The 19,498-nt window shown below is 45.0% G+C and overlaps 2 protein-coding genes across 2 annotated transcripts in view; both read left to right on the top strand.

Annotated features, from left to right (window-relative positions):
• Nucleotides 1–6,905, top strand: part of ATP6V0A4 (ATPase H+ transporting V0 subunit a4) — a 48,786-nt gene extending 41,881 nt beyond the window's left edge. Inside the window, exons 18-20 of the mRNA XM_065883806.1 lie at nt 2,513–2,630; nt 4,160–4,331; nt 6,160–6,905. Of these exons, the coding sequence (XP_065739878.1) occupies nt 2,513–2,630; nt 4,160–4,331; nt 6,160–6,253 (384 nt within the window). The 3' untranslated portion in view covers nt 6,254–6,905. The remainder of the gene's footprint in view (nt 1–2,512; nt 2,631–4,159; nt 4,332–6,159) is intronic.
• Nucleotides 6,906–15,771: 8,866 nt separating this feature from the next.
• The window catches only part of SVOPL (SVOP like), a 71,605-nt gene continuing 67,878 nt past the window's right edge, over nt 15,772–19,498 (top strand). The window contains 4 exon segments of the mRNA XM_065883588.1: nt 15,772–15,853; nt 16,031–16,122; nt 17,649–17,668; nt 17,670–17,745. Of these exon segments, the coding sequence (XP_065739660.1) occupies nt 15,772–15,853; nt 16,031–16,122; nt 17,649–17,668; nt 17,670–17,745 (270 nt within the window).

The raw sequence follows: 19,498 nt of genomic DNA, 5'->3' as shown, positions 1-19,498 counted from the left end.
CCCAACAAGATTCCAGGTACAGAGAGTAACCCATATTCATGGCGATTGGTATTACTAGGTCTGTCAGACCTGCTGGAATGTTTTAGAATCCAACCCACACATCTTCTGACTCATCAAGTCCCAGCCTGTCCAGTACAACCTTCCTCATCCATCCTCCTCGTGGCCTCGGTATATATCCGGTCAATGTTCACCTGCCACCTCCTTCGTGAACCAGCTGCCTTCACTGGGGGCAGCTTCAGGCTCCATTTGACGGCTCTTCCCCCAGTACAATAATGCCTGGGTCTCCCAGCACAAGGCACATACAGGCTCGACTCTGCTTCCCCCTCCAGGTCCTGTCCCACTTCTGTCCGCACCCGGAGTTAGCCAAACTCCAGGTTAAGGGCCCAGTTCTCCAGACTGCCAAGTCTACCCAACACTTCTGACACCACCCACAAGTCTGGAGGTCCCCTCAGACTCCCTCATGTTCAGTCATTTGTAGACAGCTCACAGAACTCAGGAGAATGCTCTACTTTCAATTACAGTTTTACTTACAACAAAAGTCTACAAATCAGAACCAGCCAGAGGAAGACACAAGTAAGCAGAATCTGACACTGGGAAGGTTCCAGATGCAAAGCTTCTGTGTTCTTAGGGATGCATGGCTCTCCCAGCATTGACATGTGGCAGTATTATCGTATTGTTAATTCAGGAAGCTCCCATGAGCTTCTGTGTTTGATGTTTTATTGGGGTGTCATTATGTAGGTGTGATTGACCCAAGTGCAATCCAGGTGGTTGCACTCAATCTCCAGCTCTGTCCCCTCCCTGGAGATGGGTTTGGGTTGATAATGTGTGGCTGAAAGTCTCAACTCTCTAACCACGTGAAGCCAGCTCCCACTTAAACTACCAAGTGCCCACCATAGACACCTCATTCGCAAAAGTGGTGAGGTGTGGTCCCAGGGACGGACCATGAATATCAGACGTTTCTTTCACTTGGGAAATGCCAGGCGTTTAGAGGTTGCCTCCCAGGAGCCAGGGCAAAGCCAGACCTCTCTTTGGCTGAGGTTCATTCTTCACCAGACATTCCTCTGTTACTGTGACTCTCTCTACCCACTCTCTCCACCTCTGCCCATCCCCGCCCCTTCAGTTCCTCTCTGCTGTTTTCACTGATGAATGGGAGGGGAGGCACTGATTTTGGTCTTTACCCCATAGCATCTGACTACAACCCCCAGTGACCACAACCCCCGTTTCTTCCTGTATATCCCTCCATCCTTGACGTCCTGGACCGCAGCCTGTGACTGCTCCCAGCTCTTTGACCTTTTCATTTCATCATCAATTTCCTTCTTTCTTATCTCCGAGTTGAGATGTTTCCTAAGGGTGGCAGCTCTTCTTCTCATGATCTTCCCCTTGTTCATCTTCTCGGTCCTCGTAGCTCCCACTCTCACTCCTCGCACAGCTGTGGTCCCAGGTGTCCCTTTCCAGCCCAGACTTTTCCTCTGAGCCTGTTCTGCCTCTGCTGGTCTGTGCTGAGAGATTCAGCCTGTATGGCCAGCTATCACCTGCAATGCAACACGTCTGGGAATCAGCTACTCCCCTTCTCCAATTTATTCATTTCCGCCAGTGCCATTCTTTCACCCATTCGGGCTCAGGGACCTCAGAGCCCTGTATGACCCTGGCCCTGCGGGGTGAGGGACCCTTCTCTGTGTTCCCACGACACCCCTGCATTCTTGGTTATTGCAGTTCCCGTGCTGATGTGTGGTAACTGTCTGTTTGCATCTTCTCCCTGCTGGGTGGTGAGCTGCTTCAGGGCAGGGATGGTGCCAGTCAGATTGTTTCCCTCATAACATCAGAGTACATGAAAGAAAAGAATGATCTATTGCTGTCTTTGCACTGTTCCTTTTCCCCTCATACCTGGATTACTAACATAATCAACAAGTTGGCTTTTTTTGCTTATGGGCTGTCCTTTCCCTGATCCATTTTTCTACCAGATTAATCTTGCCTCCAATATTTCTTTATTTTATTGAGATACTTCTACTGGTTCCTCATGACTCTGGGTGGTTTTCTCGATTGCGTCCATCCTTGCCTTTCCCACGGCTTCCACAGCTGAGTCTTTCCTCACCTCAGCAAGCTCCCCGTCGAGAGCCAAATGGTTTTTCTCCCACACTTACCTTCGTGATGCTCCCAACCACCTGCCTTTTCCTTACCCGGAGTCATTTTCTTTACCAGGAATGAACTGGCTTCTCTTTTTCCTTCCCTGTTCTTCACGGCTCAGCACAAATCTCAGCTCCCCTTACCAACCAACCACTCTGCTGCTTTGAGCTCTTTTCAGCCATTTCTGGGAAATGTTACCGCACACACACCATGTCCTACTGTGGGCTGCTCATTCTGTTTCTACAAGTATATTAATACCCATTTCCCCCTCGTTCAACTGGAAATGTCTTAACAGCAGAGTCCAGGCCTTATTCGTCCGTGGTATCATTTGTAATACGTCTGAGTAGAAAGTACTTAATGAAATAGCATTACAAATTCTCTCTTTCAGTTCAGCTTTGGAGACATCTTTGTGCATCAGGCCATCCACACGATTGAGTACTGCCTGGGCTGCATTTCCAACACAGCCTCCTACCTCCGGCTCTGGGCCCTCAGCCTGGCGCACGCACGTGAGTGAGCGGGCCGCGTGGCAGGGTCACCATCGCCTGTCCCTTTGGAAACAGACGCAGCGTACTTCTGGGTCATCTCTGGTGCGCTGACCAGAAGAATGGCTCTTCTTTCGTAGTAGAAGTGACCTTTTTCAGTGGGTCTGGCTTTATCTTGCTGGAATGGTTACCCTCTGTATCAGCTTCCAGTTGCTGCTGTAACAAACTACCACATGTGTGGCAGCTCAGAGCACTGTGAAATTGACTATCTGACCGTTCTGGAGGCCAGAAGACCTATAAACAAGGTGTTGGCAGGTCTGTTTTTTCTGGAAGCTCTTGGGGAGAATCTATTTCCTTGCCTTTCCTAGTTTCTACAGGCCCCTTGCATCTCTTGGTATGAAGATTCAAGCCCCAAGAATGACTTAAGTCTGGAATCTTGACTCATCAACTTACTTTGTAAAACCCCTCTTGATTTCTGCCCGCTTCTCCAGTCTTGTCTCTTGGTATTTCCCTCCATGCCCCACCGGCTCCCGATTACCCCCACCCACTTCCCCATTTCATGTGCAGTGGCCACAGGAACTGCACTGAGGCTCCCGAAGATGCCACACTAGCTGGGCCCCTCTGTGTGTTTGCCCTGCAGCTCCCTTGCCTGTAAAATTCTTCCCTTCTTTCACTCTCTCCCCACCTGATGTCTCATCCTTCCTTCAGAACTCAGCTTAGCTAGCACCTTTCCCGGGTAGTCTTCCTCCCTGGCCCCCAGTCTGGAAGGTGCCCTTCCCCTGGGTTCTGGAGGTGCCCCTATCCTAGCACCGATTGTAATTCTGTCTCATTAGCCTGTCTCCCTACTAGACTGTCATTTCCTGAAAGGCAAGGACCCTGACTTTTATCTCTGCATTCCCAGCACTGGGCCTAATGCCAAGAACAGAGAAGCCAGGCCAAAATGTGTGCTAAAGGGATAGAAAGCAAAGCAGTGAAAGTGAGCCTGATTGTTGACTTACAGCAGAAAAGCATGTGCTCAGCGTTAGCGTGGTCTTGACTGCTCTGGCTGTGTTTGTTTCCTCGCACAAACTCCTGTAATTACAGTATCTCCCTGGAAGGGGTGGGGGGTTCTCTGGTATCTCTTCTTATAAGGGCACTAATCCCATCATGAGGATCCCACCCTCATCTCCTGAGTACCATCACTTTGGGGTTAGGGCTTTAATATATGAATTAGAGGGGCTATCAAATCATAGTACATGTATTCTTTTGTGTTTTGCTTCTTTGGCATAAGATGATGTTACTCGGATTTATTCACGTTGCTGCCCGTAGCTATGGTCTGCTCACTTTCATTGGTGAATAATATGCCGTCCTATACTTGTCCTCTTGATGGAAGCTCCTCCAAAGCTGTGTAGACAGTCTCACGCAGGTACCCTAGGGCACACGTGACCGCGTTCTCCACCTGGGAGTGGAGTTGCTGAGTCGTAGGGTGTGCAGGTCCAGGATTATGGTGTAAGAATAATCTGCATTTGCCAGATAAACCGTGTGGTTGAGAATGTTTCTCTTGCATCTTGCAGAACTGTCTGAAGTGCTCTGGACCATGGTGATGAACATTGGCCTTCGCGTGCAAGGCTGGGGAGGACTGATTGGGGTCTTCATCATTTTTGCCATATTTGCTGTTCTGACGGTAGCCATCCTTCTGATCATGGAGGGCCTCTCGGCTTTCCTGCACGCCCTGCGGCTGCACTGGTAAGAACTGGTTGTAGGGTAGATGCTCTCAGTGTGCTCTAGGGAAAGAGGATGGGCTGTAGGGCCAGCCAACTGGGTTCAAATCCTGACCTGCTGTGTGACATTAGCAATTCACGTACCTTTTTGGAACCTTAGTTTAGTCCCCTTGTTGGTATGATATTAAATGATGTAATACCTGGGAGCATATATACATATACAGTGACTGCTCTGTAAGGCATGTTAGAAATGTTCATTTGTTATTATAATTGGCTTCAACTGTTGGTAAGATGACGGATCTGAAGGGCTCACAGAGGGCAATGCTGAGCAAATCTGGGATGTCTGGCCTTTGTTGCTGAGTGCTGGAGTTATACCAACAGAACAGACACCTAAACTGTTTTTTTTTTCTCTTTTTTCTTTTTAAATTAATTATTTATTTATTTGGCTGCGTCGATTCTTAGTTGCAGCTCGCGGGATCTTCGTTGTGGCATGTGGGCTTCTCTAGTTGTGGCACGCGGGCTCTCTAGCTGTGGGGTGTGGGCTCAGTATTTGCGCATGGGCTTAGTTGCTCTGCAGCATGTGGGATCTTAGTTGCCTGACCTGGGATCAAACCTACGTCCCCTGCATTGGAAGGCAGATTTTTAACCACTGGACCACCAGGGAAGTCCCGCGACTAAACTCTTGGAAAGTGGAAACAGAAGGAGGGTACCCAGCAGGAGGAAGGCACTCACTGGAGGCCCTTGACATTCACAGATGTGTCCAGAGACTGTCGGCCATCACTGGGCTGACGAATATGAAAACATTTGTTTCGGCTTCTCTCTCTCCCAAGTCACATTTCAGCCAAGAGTTTTGAGTGTGCTGTCCATACTGAAGCATCAGGGCTCCTATGCATCCTGAACCAGACTGTCCTCAGCAACCCTGGGGCTTCCTCCCTCCCTCTGTGGCCACTGTTCATAAAGGAAAGGTTTTACACTTCACCTGTTGAGAGAATCACAGGGTCCCCCGCCCGAGGCTATAACATCATTTCTCCCCGTTTCATTAAAGAAATGAACTCTGCAGTATAATAAAGCGGAAATGATCATACATGATATCTGTTATGTAAGTTATAAAAATATAAGTCAAGGGCTTCCCTGGTGGCGCAGTGGTTGAGAATCTGCCTGCTAATGCAGGGGACACGGGTTCGAGCCCTGGTCTGGGAGGATCCCACATGCCGCGGAGCAACCGGGCCTGTGAGCCACAACTACTGAGCCTGTGCGTCTGGAGCCTGTGCTCCACAACAAGAGAGGCCGCGATAGTGAGAGGCCCACGCACTGCGATGAAGAGTGGTCCCCACTTGCCAACTAGAGAAAGCCCTCGCACAGAAATGAAGACCCAACACAGCAAAAATAAATAAATAAATTACTAAACTCCTACCCCCAACATCTTCTTTATATATATATAATGTCAAGGCTCTGGTGGTTCTGCAATCACGTAAGCCCCACAGTTTAAGATCACGATGGAAACAAAAAACCTCATACAGCCTGGTGACACGCTGTCTCATCACCAGCTCCTTATCCGGTACTGCCTAGCGAGGGCTTCCCGGCTGCTGGGAGCTGGGGGAGGTCATGCTCTGGTCCCTGAGGCCACTAGCAAAGGCCTGGAAGAAGTGGGGTCGGGGGAGGGAAAGGTGTAAGAGGGAGGCAAGAGAAGGATTAAAAAAAAAAGCCTCAGAGGATTCCTGTGGTGGCTGCCAGCCTGGGGCGCCTTTGTCACCTGGTGCTTGATTTTACACATGCTCTGCCAGCCTCTCCCCTCCAGCTGCCAGCCTCTTGTTTATGTGTTCAAACCCCCTTCTCCTTGCCCCTAACAACAGGGTGGAGTTCCAGAACAAGTTCTACGTCGGGGCTGGTTACAAGTTTTCTCCATTCTCCTTTAAACAAATCCTGGATGGGACAGCCGAGCAGTAGCTGCACGTCTGGTGGCTGCAGCCGCCTCTTCCATCAGTCACCTCCTACACCAGTCTCTGTGCCAATGAAAGAAGTTTTGTCTTGTCTTTAACGTCAGCCTGCATAAGGCAGTCAATGGAATGATTGTTCTCGCTAACCGGAGGGAGGAAGCCATGTATTGTATCTGTAAGCCTTGGGATTTGATATGACTTAACCATGTCGTAGAGAGACTACACAGGCAAGTCGTTTCAACCTCATGCAGGGTCTTAATTGTTAAATCCTAGAATGATTGAGAAATGGGGAGAGGGGAGTGCCAAACTGAGATTTTCTTGTAATTAAACTTCTGGGTCATCCACTTTGTTATTAAGGTGTCTTTTTTCAACATTATTCTGTAAAACTGAGTATTGATAATTATAGGCCAAAGCTAAACAATAGAGTTACACAAAGTAACCCTAGAGAAAGGTTATGGTTTTTTATTCCTCATTTCCTCCTTCCTCAAATACCTTTTTTCCTTGTCGGGGGCTAAGTTTTACAGGATTAGGGACTTTCTCAAGAATTTTCACTCCAGGTGAGGAAAAACAGATAATGTTCTCTGTTCAGATGGAGAGCTGGCCCTGGCATGGCTCGAACTGTTAAATCCTGTGGAATGAAGTGTGACAACATGATATCATCAGTGATTTTGTTTATTCTCAGTGCACATCGTGCTGGAGTTAGCTGGAGAAAGAGATCTGCAGGCTTCAGCAAGTTCTGGAAAATGGCTTGCCGGAAAGGAGACTGCCAGACAGTCTACCCTGATGCTCTCTGGGTCAGCTGGCCCCAGAGTCACTTCTTACGCATCTTCACTGGCAAACTTCCAAGATCCAGGTGTAGAAGAAGATGTGTTCCATCGACTAGTCTGAGCAGCCTGTGTTCAGGTTAATTGCCATCTTTATGGTAACTATACTGGTAGAATTAAGTGTCATTAACACTGGTGTAGTGCTTTACAGTTTTCAAAGCAGTTTCACATAGTATCTAGCTTGTAATAAGTTTCCAGAAGATCTGACCAAATGCAAAGTCGCCTTTTGGACAGATCTCTATTTTTTTTAAGCTCCCACCTGCCCCTCCGTGCAGTGGGGTTGACGATTGTTCGTGTTCAGGTGTCGTTGTTCAAGCCCAAGGCAACGTCCGTGTCACCTTCCACGTTGGTGTCCTGACTTGGGCAGCACAATTTAAGGCACAATCAGGTGCTCAGCAAGTCTTCATTTAATGATTAAAACAGGTTGAGCTCAAGAATGATATAGTTGGGGTCAGAAGACTCCGTATCTGTGAGTTCCAACTCGGATACTTTATCATGTGTGCCCTTGGGCAGGAACTGGAGTGTTCCACATATTGCTGGGGCTCGAAGAGCACCAAGCATGGATGAGGTACTCAGCCAATGGCATCGATCAAAGAAAAGGACAGACTAAAGTAGTATGTAAATGGTTCTTGTAAGTCCATAAATCCCCATGCTGCCAAGGTCACCAGAGAGTTTCAAGGTTCTCTCAGCTCATCACTGCCCTTCTCAACGCCTATCTAAAAATACGCTATGCCTAGATGGACCACAGCCTTTTGCCGTTTAATTCTAAACAGTGATGGCTGTGAGAAAAGGCATGAAAAAACAAAGCTGCCCTCTGCCCTTTGCTTGCTGAGACCCCTGTTCTTGCAGAAATCCCCGGCCTTCTTGAGAACGACACAGTAGTTTCCTCCAAGGATTGGCAGCCTCTTTCTGTCTCAATGAGAGATGTAATCTCCCCTTTAAAAAGGGATTGGGTGAAGGGCTGCTGAGAAGAGGGTGTGACCGGCATGTCACTCAGTCGTCCAGGATGCACGATTGTTCCTTAAAGAATCCTGTTCACAGAACTAAGCTGAAAGGGGAGGAGAAGACCTGCGAGTCAGGCTTCTTGGGAAGGGAAGTTCAGAAGCCCCCAAGAGGCCATCAGTGGCCCAACTTCTGTGTAAGACTCAGCTGCAGTAAGGAAGAGCAGAAGAGCCCGAAACTGGAACGCTTCCCAGGAAATACAGAGAGGTAAGAAACTCCGACAGGCAACATAGATCTGGATTTACTTTTTCTGCTCTGGGAGCCAAGGGGATTTGACCATTAGTACTTGGCTGAATACAGATGGAGTATAAAAATTTCTCTCTTCTTACTGATGATATTGCAAAACAAATTACATCACACACACACACACACACACACACACACACACAAGTTCAGTTTTAAAAAGCTCTACATGGCCTAATTATTTTTGGCTCAAAAATTAAGTGTAGCAAAATATAGTAGAATAAAATGTCCATCAGTTCCTTAGAAATTGTTTGAATGAAGCCTGAACTCCATCTGAGCCCTTGAGTTTCACAGTAAATCCCCAATATGTCAGTTCTTTGAAGGCAGGCAATGGTTACTTTCCTATTGTAGGTTTTCAGGAATGATAGTGAGGGATGTGGAGCATTCTTCCCCGTGTTAGTCCCTATTTTCTTGAATTGGTCTGACTGGTTATCTATCTGTCCATCCCTCCATGCATTTATCCATCATCCATCCTCTTCCTAGGCTAGAAGGGATTTAGAATGACTTAGGGAGCCAAAGAATAGAAGATGCCAACTCAGCTTTTCCAACATTCTTTTTCAATGTTGAGATTACAAGCTCTATCTCTCAGTAACTTTCCTCATATTCATCTCTGAAATATTTTTTCCTCTTTATAAAAACTTTTTAAATGAAACTTTTGGCTGGAACTCAAGAAAATATAGTAAGAGAATACTTTCCATATCTGTTAACTTTGAGTTAGTATTCGAGTGTCCTCTTAATGACATGAAATGAAAGCCCCTTTATTTTTTTTACGTATTTATTTTTTTTTTTTTTTTTTTTTTTTTTTTTTTTTGCGGTACGCGGGCCTCTCACCGCTGTGGCCTCTCCCGCTGCGGAGCAACAGGCTCCGGACGCGCAGGCTCAGCGGCCATGGCTCACGGGCCCAGCCGCTCCGCGGCATGTGGGATCCTCCCACACCGGGGCACGAACCCGTGTCCCCTGCATCGGCAGGCGGACTCTCAACCACTGCGCCACCAGGGAAGCCCCGTATTTATTTTTAATTAATTAATTTTTGGCTGCATTGGGTCTTCGTTGCTGCCTGCGGGCTCTCTCTAGTTGCGGCGAGCGGGAGCTACTCTTCGTTGCGGTGCGTGGGCTTCTCGTTGTGGTGGCTTCTCTTGTTGCAGAGCATGGGCTCTAGGAGTGCGGGCTTCAGTAGCTGTGGCACGTGGGCTCAGTAGCTGTGGCACGTGGGCTCAGTAGTTGTGGCGCATGGGCTTAGTTGCTCCGTGGCATGTGGGATCCTCCCGGACCAGGGCTCGAACCCGTGTCCCCTGCACTGGCAGGCAGATTCTTAGCCTCTGCACCACCAGGGAAGCCCTGTAAGCCTCTTTATAATTCACAGATGTGAATAACAAAATCCTGATAATATCCTATCAACCAACAACCCTGCACCCCTACAACCAACATGCCCCCACCAAGGAATCCTGTGGTTGAAGGCCCCGTATAACCTACTAGGGCAGGAATGAGAACTTTCTCTGTTGCGGGTAGTTTATATGTTTGTTTTTTCCATCCCTTGGCAACCTCCCCTGACACTGGGAATGCACCTGAGCCTTGACCATCTTCAAGGAAGGGCTGGGCATTAGAAAGATTGATGTTACAGTTGGCGAAACTGAACGGGTTTGCTCCTCTAAGTGGAGTCTGGGTCACACGTGACTGCCAGCTTTTTTGTCCACCAGCACCGCACCCGTGCACCAACCAGGCCATTCCATGTTCAGAAGGTTTTTCTTTCTGTAAAATACGCTGGTTTTACAATTGAAAGCAATGTAGAACAAGCGCGTTTTTAGTGAAAATTACCCCTTTTGTTGTGCTCTTCATAAGTATAAGGTGACTGGGTTGGGTGGATATCACTGTTACATATCTGATTAGAGAGGTTATTTTTGGTCTTATGTTCCAATAGGCATATGGCACATGTGAGGGCTTCCTAACACCACTTAAGCTGACCCTGACCCTTGAAATTTAATCAATCTATTTTAGAAAACAAGCAAGTTTTTTTCCCCCAATTTGGGTGGTTTTTAATTTGAGTCCAAGGTGTTTTCATGTTGGCCAAATATTAGCAATAATTGCATTTGGAGAGATATACATTTGATAACACTGTAGATGCTTAAAAACTTACCCTGAGTGTATTTGATTTGTGATTGTGGTGAAATTTTAGAAATTTAGTTGATTACCTTTATTCAGAGATGAGAAACAGTGGGACCATGAGTGCTTATCTTGCAGTGAGCACTGTGCCGTATTATACAAGCATTATCTCATTTAATCCTCATAACACACTTAAAAGAAGGAAGTTTATCAGTTAAAAATCACACATACCTGGCTAGTCCAAGTGTAGTGGTGTTTACAGTCAGTTACAGATTTCTTTGTTCCTTCTCTACTCCCACTGCTTCACTTGAGTAGCCTAAAGAAAGCACACACACACACACACACAGAGCTTTATTTTTTCCCCGTGGAAAATATGTCTGGAAGTGAACCATTCAAGGCTGTAGGAGAGCTCCAAATCCTCCTCGTCCTTCAGGTTTTTCAGGACTCGCCTCCCTGGGTCCCAGGACTCGCCAAAGCAGGGCCTCCCTTACGTTGCCAGAGCAACCTCTGCTACCCTTGGGACCATGTGGTTCCCACCTGAATACTTGCCTTTATCCCCCATTAGATTGTAAGTGCTTTGGGGGCAGGAACCCTTTTCATGATACTTTATTGTCTGATACATAGTAGTGTTCCATAAATATTTGTTGAAAGACAAAACACAGTTTCAGACATGTCTCCTGAAATTTCTATGCAGTATGTATTTAAATGAGATTTTATGAATTGGGATCATCGTATACATACATTAGGTACATACACATTGGAAAATGCTTTTCAGAGCCAAATAGCCTTTCACCTACGAGCTTTTAAATGACATTCTGTTACAGGAGTGTATTATAATTTGTTTGGTCACGTCTTTACTGGTCGGCATTTAAGTGGTACCCAATTCTTTCATCGCTGTTGTCAAAAGAACAGTGTGTCGAGCTTTCGTGCACCTTTATCTTCATTCACCTCTTTGACTACCTCACTAGAATGAATCCTAGGAGTGAAATTGCTTAGTCAAAATTCTTTCATCTTTGCCTAACTGCTTTCTGGAAAAGTTGTAGCCATGTACCCTCCCACCAATATCAGTGCCTGTTTCCCTTACACTGGGCACAACTGATCTTTAAGGTTTTTGCAAATCCAATAGAGGAAAATAACCCACTTTAATTTGAAGGCATAGTTCTCTTCATATTATGGAAACCAAGTAATATCAGTCTCTTCAATCAAGAAACATATGAAATCGCAAATGTGAGCCTCCCTGCCTGCCATCAGCTTGTTTCTTTTCCTTTTTTTCGGCCGTGCCACTTGGCTCATGGGACTTTAGTTCCCCGACCAGGGATTGAACCCTGGCGCATGGCAGTGAGAGCCGGAGTCCCCACCATTGGACCGCCAGGGAATTCCCTCAGCTTTAATTGAAGAGAAACTGAAGCAATTATCTTGGACCTAACACCTTTCTCTCCAGGAACTCTGTGATGAATCACTTCTCTTTGCTGATAAGAGAAGGAAAGTATGTAGGGTATTTATGACCCATGGAGCTACCGAATCAGTTAAAACACACACATCAAATTAAAACTTAATAGTAAGTGGCAGATTTCCTGGGTTTCTTTTCTTGCCACTCAATTACTTTAGCAAGCAGACTTGCTGGAGATTGTGTTATTAGTCTCTAAAACATAAGCCTTCATGATGGTTAAAATTGTAAAACATGTTTAGACTGCTGTGAGAAGTCATAAAACTTGACTGGTAGAAGAGATTGAGTGTTGATTGAATATTTAATTTACTCTTAAGCATTTTAGTTGTAACTGAACTTAAGATGAACTTACTGGGATTTTAAAAAATTATTTGCCCAACAAACTAAATTCTTTTATTCTCTAACACTAAAAATGGCCAGAATCACTTTTGGTTTTTAAGTCGGCTACTGCGATTGGCCTGGCTATTCTTCAGGAAAAAAATGGATATAATTTATACTCAATAAGATTCACCATTTTAGAGTGTATAATTCAGTGATTTTTAGTATAGTCACAAGGTTGTACAACCATCACCACCATCTAATTCTTACTGAATGACCTCATTCTCATATTTTGATTAAGTTAGTAGTTTATCATCTCGAAACATGATAAGTCATAGCCAATTTTTAATGTGCACTGAAGTCCTTTTTATAATCAAATTAAGCTGATTTTTCTCATAACTACTTTATTTTAAAAGTTACCAGATAAAGAACACCCCTCCAAAGGGTATTTGGACAACTTCTGGAAAGGGAGCAGTAGGAGTTTCCAGAACAGTGTATCTTTGTGAATTTCAGCCTCTCAGATGGGCTGAGAGACCAATCATTTTTACTTTTTCCACCCTGTGAAAATAACAGCTTTTTGTACTTTTCATGGTCTCCCTTGGTAGAGAGGATTTCATGAACTCATTTCTGAGCGTTATTGCTTGCTCTCCCATCTGGGAATATTTGTGTCTCTGTGACAGTGTTTTAAGAAAACAAATAATATCTACTTTACAGTATAGTTGCTTTTATGTGTATCTTTTGTGTCCCCAGCTAGATTAAAAACTTCTTAGGGAAGGGAACACTGTCAGACCCTCCTACAAGGTCTCCACAGGAGCCCACACAACAAGATACAGGGCTGGCACTTGGCAAACTTTGATGACCTTGACGTGCTTCTCTACAGCAGCTCTGCAGCTGTTTCTGTGCTCTGGGGAAAGGGGATCTTTGAGTTCTGATTCTGCTGCTTCTTAGTGGTCTGACATTGGAAAAGTTACTTAAGAATCTCAGAACCTCATTTTCTGAACTATTTATTTTGAATAATATTACACATCTTCAAAAGCAGAGGATGGTCAAATAAACCGCAGTGTACCTGAAACAGGAGGGAAGGAGGCAGGGCACAACCTTTGAAAGAATGACATAGTCCGAGGACATGACATAAACTGATTAGAACCAAATGGGTCCAAGATGGCAGACAAGTCGACTGCACTAGACCTTGAGCCTCAGTACACACTCACATCAGCAAGTTAAATGACGCACCCACAGAAGCCATGACAGTTCCGAGACCCACCGTCAGGATCAAAAAGTGGGCGGTGGCCCAGCTCCTGGAAATCCCCGCCCCTTTCTAAAATAGCTGGAATACTCCTCCCACTCATTAGCCTAGGAAATTACCCACCCCTATAAAAACTGACAACCGCATACCCTGGTGCCTTTCTCACCTTTTGAGATGGTCCACACTCTGTCTGTGGAGTGTGTTTCTCTCTAAATAAATCCACTTCTTACCTATCACTTGGTCTCACTGAATTCTTTCTGCGATGAGACATCAAGAACCTGAGCTTCATTAAGTCCTGAAACCAGGTGTGTGATCTCAGTTGGAAGACTGTGGGTTTTGGCCGGGTTTGAGTCCCAGCTGCATGGGTTCAAGTCCCAGTCTGAGGTGCACGGTTTCATACCCACTATCCCCTTCAGTAATTTTCACCATATGGCCATTCTTTTCTCATCTATACACCCATCTCCTTCTTTTGCACTCTATTGCCAACCCACCACTGAATTATTTTAAAACAAAACCCAGACGTCAAATTTCATCTGTAAATATTTCAGCATGTATCTCTAAAATGTAAGAATTTTTTCCTACTGTGACCATAATATCATTGTCACACCTAATGATGTCATCAGTAATTCCTTAATATCATCAAACTTTCAAACTTGCTTGCATTTCCCTGATGTTCTATCATCTCTTTTTCATCTCATTTGCTTTCTTCTTGTTGTTTTACAATTGGTTTGTTTGAATGAGGCTTCAGACAAATTAACTCATTTATTTGGTTGGTGTGTCTCCTTTCTGTTAGTCTACAGGTTCTCCTTTCCTCTTTTTTTCTTGCCATTTATTTATTGAAGAAGTTGGGTCATTAACCTGTAGAACTTCTAGCATTCTGGATTTTTCGTATTGCGTCCACATGGTATAGTTTGACATGTTTCTTCATCCCCTGTGTAAACTGTTAGAGCTAGGGGCTTGTTCAGATTCATGTTCAATTTCTCTTGATGAGACTATGGCACTGGTGATGTTGTGTATTTCCTTCCTTGTGCATCTCATCGGGAACAACATCACATCCGATCATCTCTTTCCATGGCATGAGGAGCCATTGTTGGGTTCAGGGGTTATAAGTCTTATCCATCTGAGTAAAGTTCTCTCTCAGCCTTTCACCTAGTAGTTTATCAGCCGTTGATGGTCATTGCCTGGATCCATTATTTCTTTAGGAGTTGTAAAATCACAATTTAATTCTATCCTTCTTTAGAATGTTTTCACTGAAATTAAAAAATACTTTTCTTTCACCAACTGTTTGGTTACCCTGAAATACAGACAATCTGTACAAGAAAGGCAAGATATTTACTAGTTTTCAGAATAATGAGTTGGTTTCTTAGTATTCTCCAAAGGTGATCAGTGAGATTATCATTTTAGTAATCCTAAAATTTTGGTATCTTTGATGGGCTTCAGTTCTTTGCAACCATTCTTCTTTGTGTGTGTATGTGTGTGTGTGTGTGTGTGTGTGTGTGTATGATAGGTAATGAACTCATTGATATTTGCAATTCAAAATTAGGATATAAAGTCTTTATATAACTTCTTTGATTTTTGTATCTTCTTACACTGAAAATCTTGGTTTCTAATAATAGTAACATAATTGCTTTATTCTATAATATGTACTAGTATCAAAATAATGATATCAACATTATTACTAACAGTATAATTACTGAGAACAGATTAGGGTATCTGTTTATCCCACTAGGGATGTAGAGTTAAATTACTGTGTTAAAGCCATTTGAAAAAAATTTTTCACTAATTTCAGCTTTCCTTGTTTTATTTTTCTTTTGATTTTTAGGGTTAAGATTTTTTTTTTTTAGGATTAAATACCCAAAAAGGGGGGGGGGGAGATAAAAAGAAGTGCTCCATGGGTTTCTGTCAGGATTAAATGAAAATAAGGTGAGAAAGCACGCTATAACATATGATTACACTGTAAACCGTAGGATCTATGAAGATGTAAAGCATTGGCTATTGTGATTAGTTTTCTGTAGCAAAGCCTACCTTCATTCCCAGTCAGAAGACCCTATTGGTTAAACTGTCAAGAGCTCACCTGGCCCCCCTCTCCAGGTTGATTACTAGCCACCAGGGCCCAATTCTCTCATTTGGCCATTCAATCTCTCCATGATTTAACTTGTCCATGTTTCAGGTTTTTCCTTGTAAAATAGTGATAAATTATAATACCTACTTCACTGATTTTCTATGAAGATTAAAGGAGAATATACACTAGATTTTATTTCTTTCCTTCTTCCTTCCCCTGTTTCCGGCATTTTCCCTCCCCTGTTTCCTGCAGGGAAGCCGTGTGGGGAATTTGAACCATTTACAAGATGGCAGCCAAGTGGACAGAGCCAGTCACCATCATTAGCCTTCGGGAGTTGAACCTGGGGACCCCAGAGCCACAGCCAAAAGGTAAGGGGATCATAGAAATCTCTGGACCTGAAGTTACCGTTTAATTCCCCCTCTTCCCTGTATTTACTATTTTTGTAATAACAAATTGGTTTTCCAACATCCTCTGGGGTGAGTGATAATCTGCATACATTCCCTTCCCACAGAGGCTGTTGCTTTCACTTTGCCTTTCCTTGTTAGAGTCAAAGACATTCACTGTGGAGGACGCCGTGGAGACCATTGGATTCAGACGTTTCCACATTGCCCTCTTTCTGATCATGGGTGGCATGGGGGTGAGTGCTTGGAGATCCTCTGAGTCTCCCAAGCTAATTCATCGTCGGACATGTAGAGTCTTCCACTTCCCTCCAGCTCGGGGTTGTCTGCTCAGGGACAGATGTGAGAGGGAGCGGGAACCCTGCCGGGTAGATAATCCCCAAATACTTTTCTTCCACCTTCGGCAGTTGTTTGGTTATGAGCAAATGAATATCTGTGTTCTATCTTCTGGGAATTCAATACCCTTTTTTTTTTTTTTTTGCTAGCTATAGAACTTTTATTTCTCCTGTAGTTTCTGTTGGGTCTGACATTTAATCTTTTTTTTTTTTTTAAAGGACGTGTAGTTGATTTACAATGTTGTATAAGTTTCAGGTATAAACAAAGTGATTCGGTTTTATATATATTATGTATACGTGTGTGTGTGTGTGTGTGTGTGTGTATATATATATATGAATATATACTTTTTCAGATTCTTTTCCATTATAGGTTATTACAAGATATTGAATGTAGTTCCCTGTGCTAACAGTGGGTCCTTGTTGTTTATCTATTTTTTTTTTAATTAAAAGAAAATTTTTTTTGTTTTTTAGTTTATTTATTTTAGGCTGCATTGGGTCTTCATTGCTGTGCGCGGGCTTTCTCTAGTTGCAGTGAGTGGGAGCTACTCTTCGTTGTGGTATGCGGGCTTCTTATTGCAGTGACTTCTCTTGTTGTGGAGCACAGGCTGTAGGTGCACGGGCTCAGTAGTTGTGGCTCGCGGGCTCTAGAGCGCAGGCTCAGTAGTTGTGGCGCACAGGCTTAGTTGCTCCGTGGCATGTGGGATCGTCCTGGACCAGGGCTCAAACCCGTGTCCCCTGCATTGGCAGGTGGATTCTTAACCACTGCACCACCAGGGAAGCCCTGTTTATCTATTTTATATATAGTATTGTGTATCTGTTAATCCCAAACTCCTAATTTATCCCTCCACACTCCTACCCAGGGTAGCACTAATTTTAGCACTAATTTTGCTCTATAGTCATTCTTTCCTGATGGTGAACTCATATTGTTTTGTACTCGTTGCTTTTTTGCTAGCTTTCGTGAATCTTGCATCTCCATCCCAGCTTCTTGAAATCAGGGACTATTTCAAAGATCCATTTGCAAGGGATATGCCCTAAGATCTTGATGATGATGAGTATAAAACAGCAATGCTGGGTTGACGTGGATGCTGGTGGCTAGCTAGGGTCACCTGCCAGCTACGTGGCTCCCACACAACACCTTCATAGTGTTAAATGCAAAAACATAGATCAGCAACGTCACAAGGGAATACGTGTCATAAATCTTGAGGGATACTCTCAAATTGTTCAAACCATGAATATTACATCCACGAAAGCCAAAGTTCTTCTGTACTTCTTTATCCAACTAGCAGTGCTGAATCGGTACATAATAGGTCCTCCCTATGTGGGGTAAGGGAAGGAGGAGTTTAGGACTAGAAGGATGATGGACAGACAGATGTGGGAAGAAGTGATGACAAGCTAGCACTTTGACATGGTGTTTTCCCTCCTTCTTTAAGGTTGCTGAGGCCATGGAGATCAATAATAGCGGTTGTGTCTCCTGTCATCTGCTGTGAATGGCAGCTGGAGAATTGGCAGGGGGCGTTAGTGACCACGGTAAGTGACTGCTTCCTGTGCTGAGAATAAACCAGCTGAGGACCCAGGGCTTCTGCTTCCTTTCCGATCCCACTGGGCTGAGAGCCACAGGATCCGTCTCCACGTGGTGTGGTGGCTTCCCAAACTCATGCGTTTGCAGGCCCAAACTAGCATTTGAGGCCTTTCTCCTGTTTCTCTTTTCCTCTAGGGAGCATAACCTTGAACTGCTCGTTTTCCAGACCCTAGCAAGAGCCCGGAAGAGACAGATGCAAATCAGGGAAAGTGAGTCTTAGCCATGGGTTAGTTATGGTTCAAGTCAGAGCACTAAGAGCCTACTCAGGCCATAGTGACCTAACCAATCACCAACTCAGTCTCAGTGAATTGTGTGTGTTATGCATTAAATTTTTCTCAGAGACCATCATGAATAGCTTTATGAATTGGACACTAAGTTTTGCTACGAAATGGATTTAAGGATGTTACTCTTCATTCTTTCAAGAGGTATTTATTAAGCACCAAGTAATTGCCAGCAGACTGTGTGTGTGCGTGTGTGTGTGTGCGTGTGTGTCTGTGTGTGTGTGCGTGTATGTGTCTGTGTGTGTGTCTGTGTGTGTCTGTGTGTGTCTGTGTGTGTGTGTCTACGTGTGTGTGTGCATGTGTGTCGGTGTGTGTGTGTGTCTGCGTGTGTGTGCGCGCGTGTGTGCATATGTGTGTCTGTGTGTGTGTCTGTGTGTGTGTGTGCGTGCATTCATTTACTTGAGTACTGAAGCTGGTTTTCATGAAGGTGAGACTTAATAGAGAGAAATCCCATGAGCCAGATGCCAACTCCTCACTGAAGGAGGGGAACATATGGGAGGTAGGTAGTTGGTGATGGGTAGAGGATGACAGTCAGATGGCAGAGGCCTTGAAGGAGGGTAAGGCTGCAAGAGACTAAGACCTCCCTCACCCCCAACCCCTGAGGGGCTACAGAAGGCTGTGGGGTAAGGGGGGCCCCTACCCTCTCACTGCCTTAACCAAATTTTACCTGGGAATTCTCACCTGTATTGGGTACTAGGAAAAATTCCCCCTCACCTGAGGAACTGATCTCTGTTCTCCTCCCAGATAATGTATATTATACGCCCAGTTGTGTTTATTTCTGTGTCCTGGAGGCCAGGAAATTTGGAGCCCAATTTTATGCCTAATCGTGGCAGCAAATCTGCCATTATTCTTTTTTTTTTTTTTGCGGTACGCGGGCCTCTCACTGCCGCGGCCTCTCCCCCTGCGGAGCACAGGCTCCGGACACGCAGGCCCAGCGGCTATGGCTCACGGGCCCAGCCGCTCCGCGGCACGCGGGATCCTCCCGGACTGGGGCACAAATCTGCGTCCCCTGCATCGGCTGGTGGACTCTCAACCACTGCGCCACCAGGGAAGCCCTGCCTTTATTCTTTTAGCTCTGTTTCTTTCTTTAAAATTGCACTTACTTGTTCCATTTTTAAGTTTTCCTAATATTTTTAGAAGAGAGAGAGGGTATAAATAAAAATAACTAAAGACCTTATTAGGGCTTGTACCAATAGTTAAGTGACTCATTGCGTTTTGTTTTCTTTTACGTATAAAATATGTACAGTTTAGAGCTTCCCTGGTGGTGCCGTGGTTGAGAGTCCGCCTGCCGATGCAGGGGACACAGGTTCGTGCCCTGGTCTGGGAGGATCCCACATGCCGCAGAGTGGCTGGGCCCGTGAGCCATGGCTGCTGAGCCTGCGCGTCCAGAGCCTGTGCTCCACAATGGGAGAGGCCACGG

The sequence above is a fragment of the Phocoena phocoena genome, chromosome 9, assembly GCF_963924675.1.
Source record: "Phocoena phocoena chromosome 9, mPhoPho1.1, whole genome shotgun sequence".
NCBI lineage: Eukaryota > Metazoa > Chordata > Mammalia > Artiodactyla > Phocoenidae > Phocoena > Phocoena phocoena.
The sequence above is the reverse complement of the archived record's forward strand: the minus strand, read 5'-3'. Positions and strand labels throughout refer to the sequence as shown.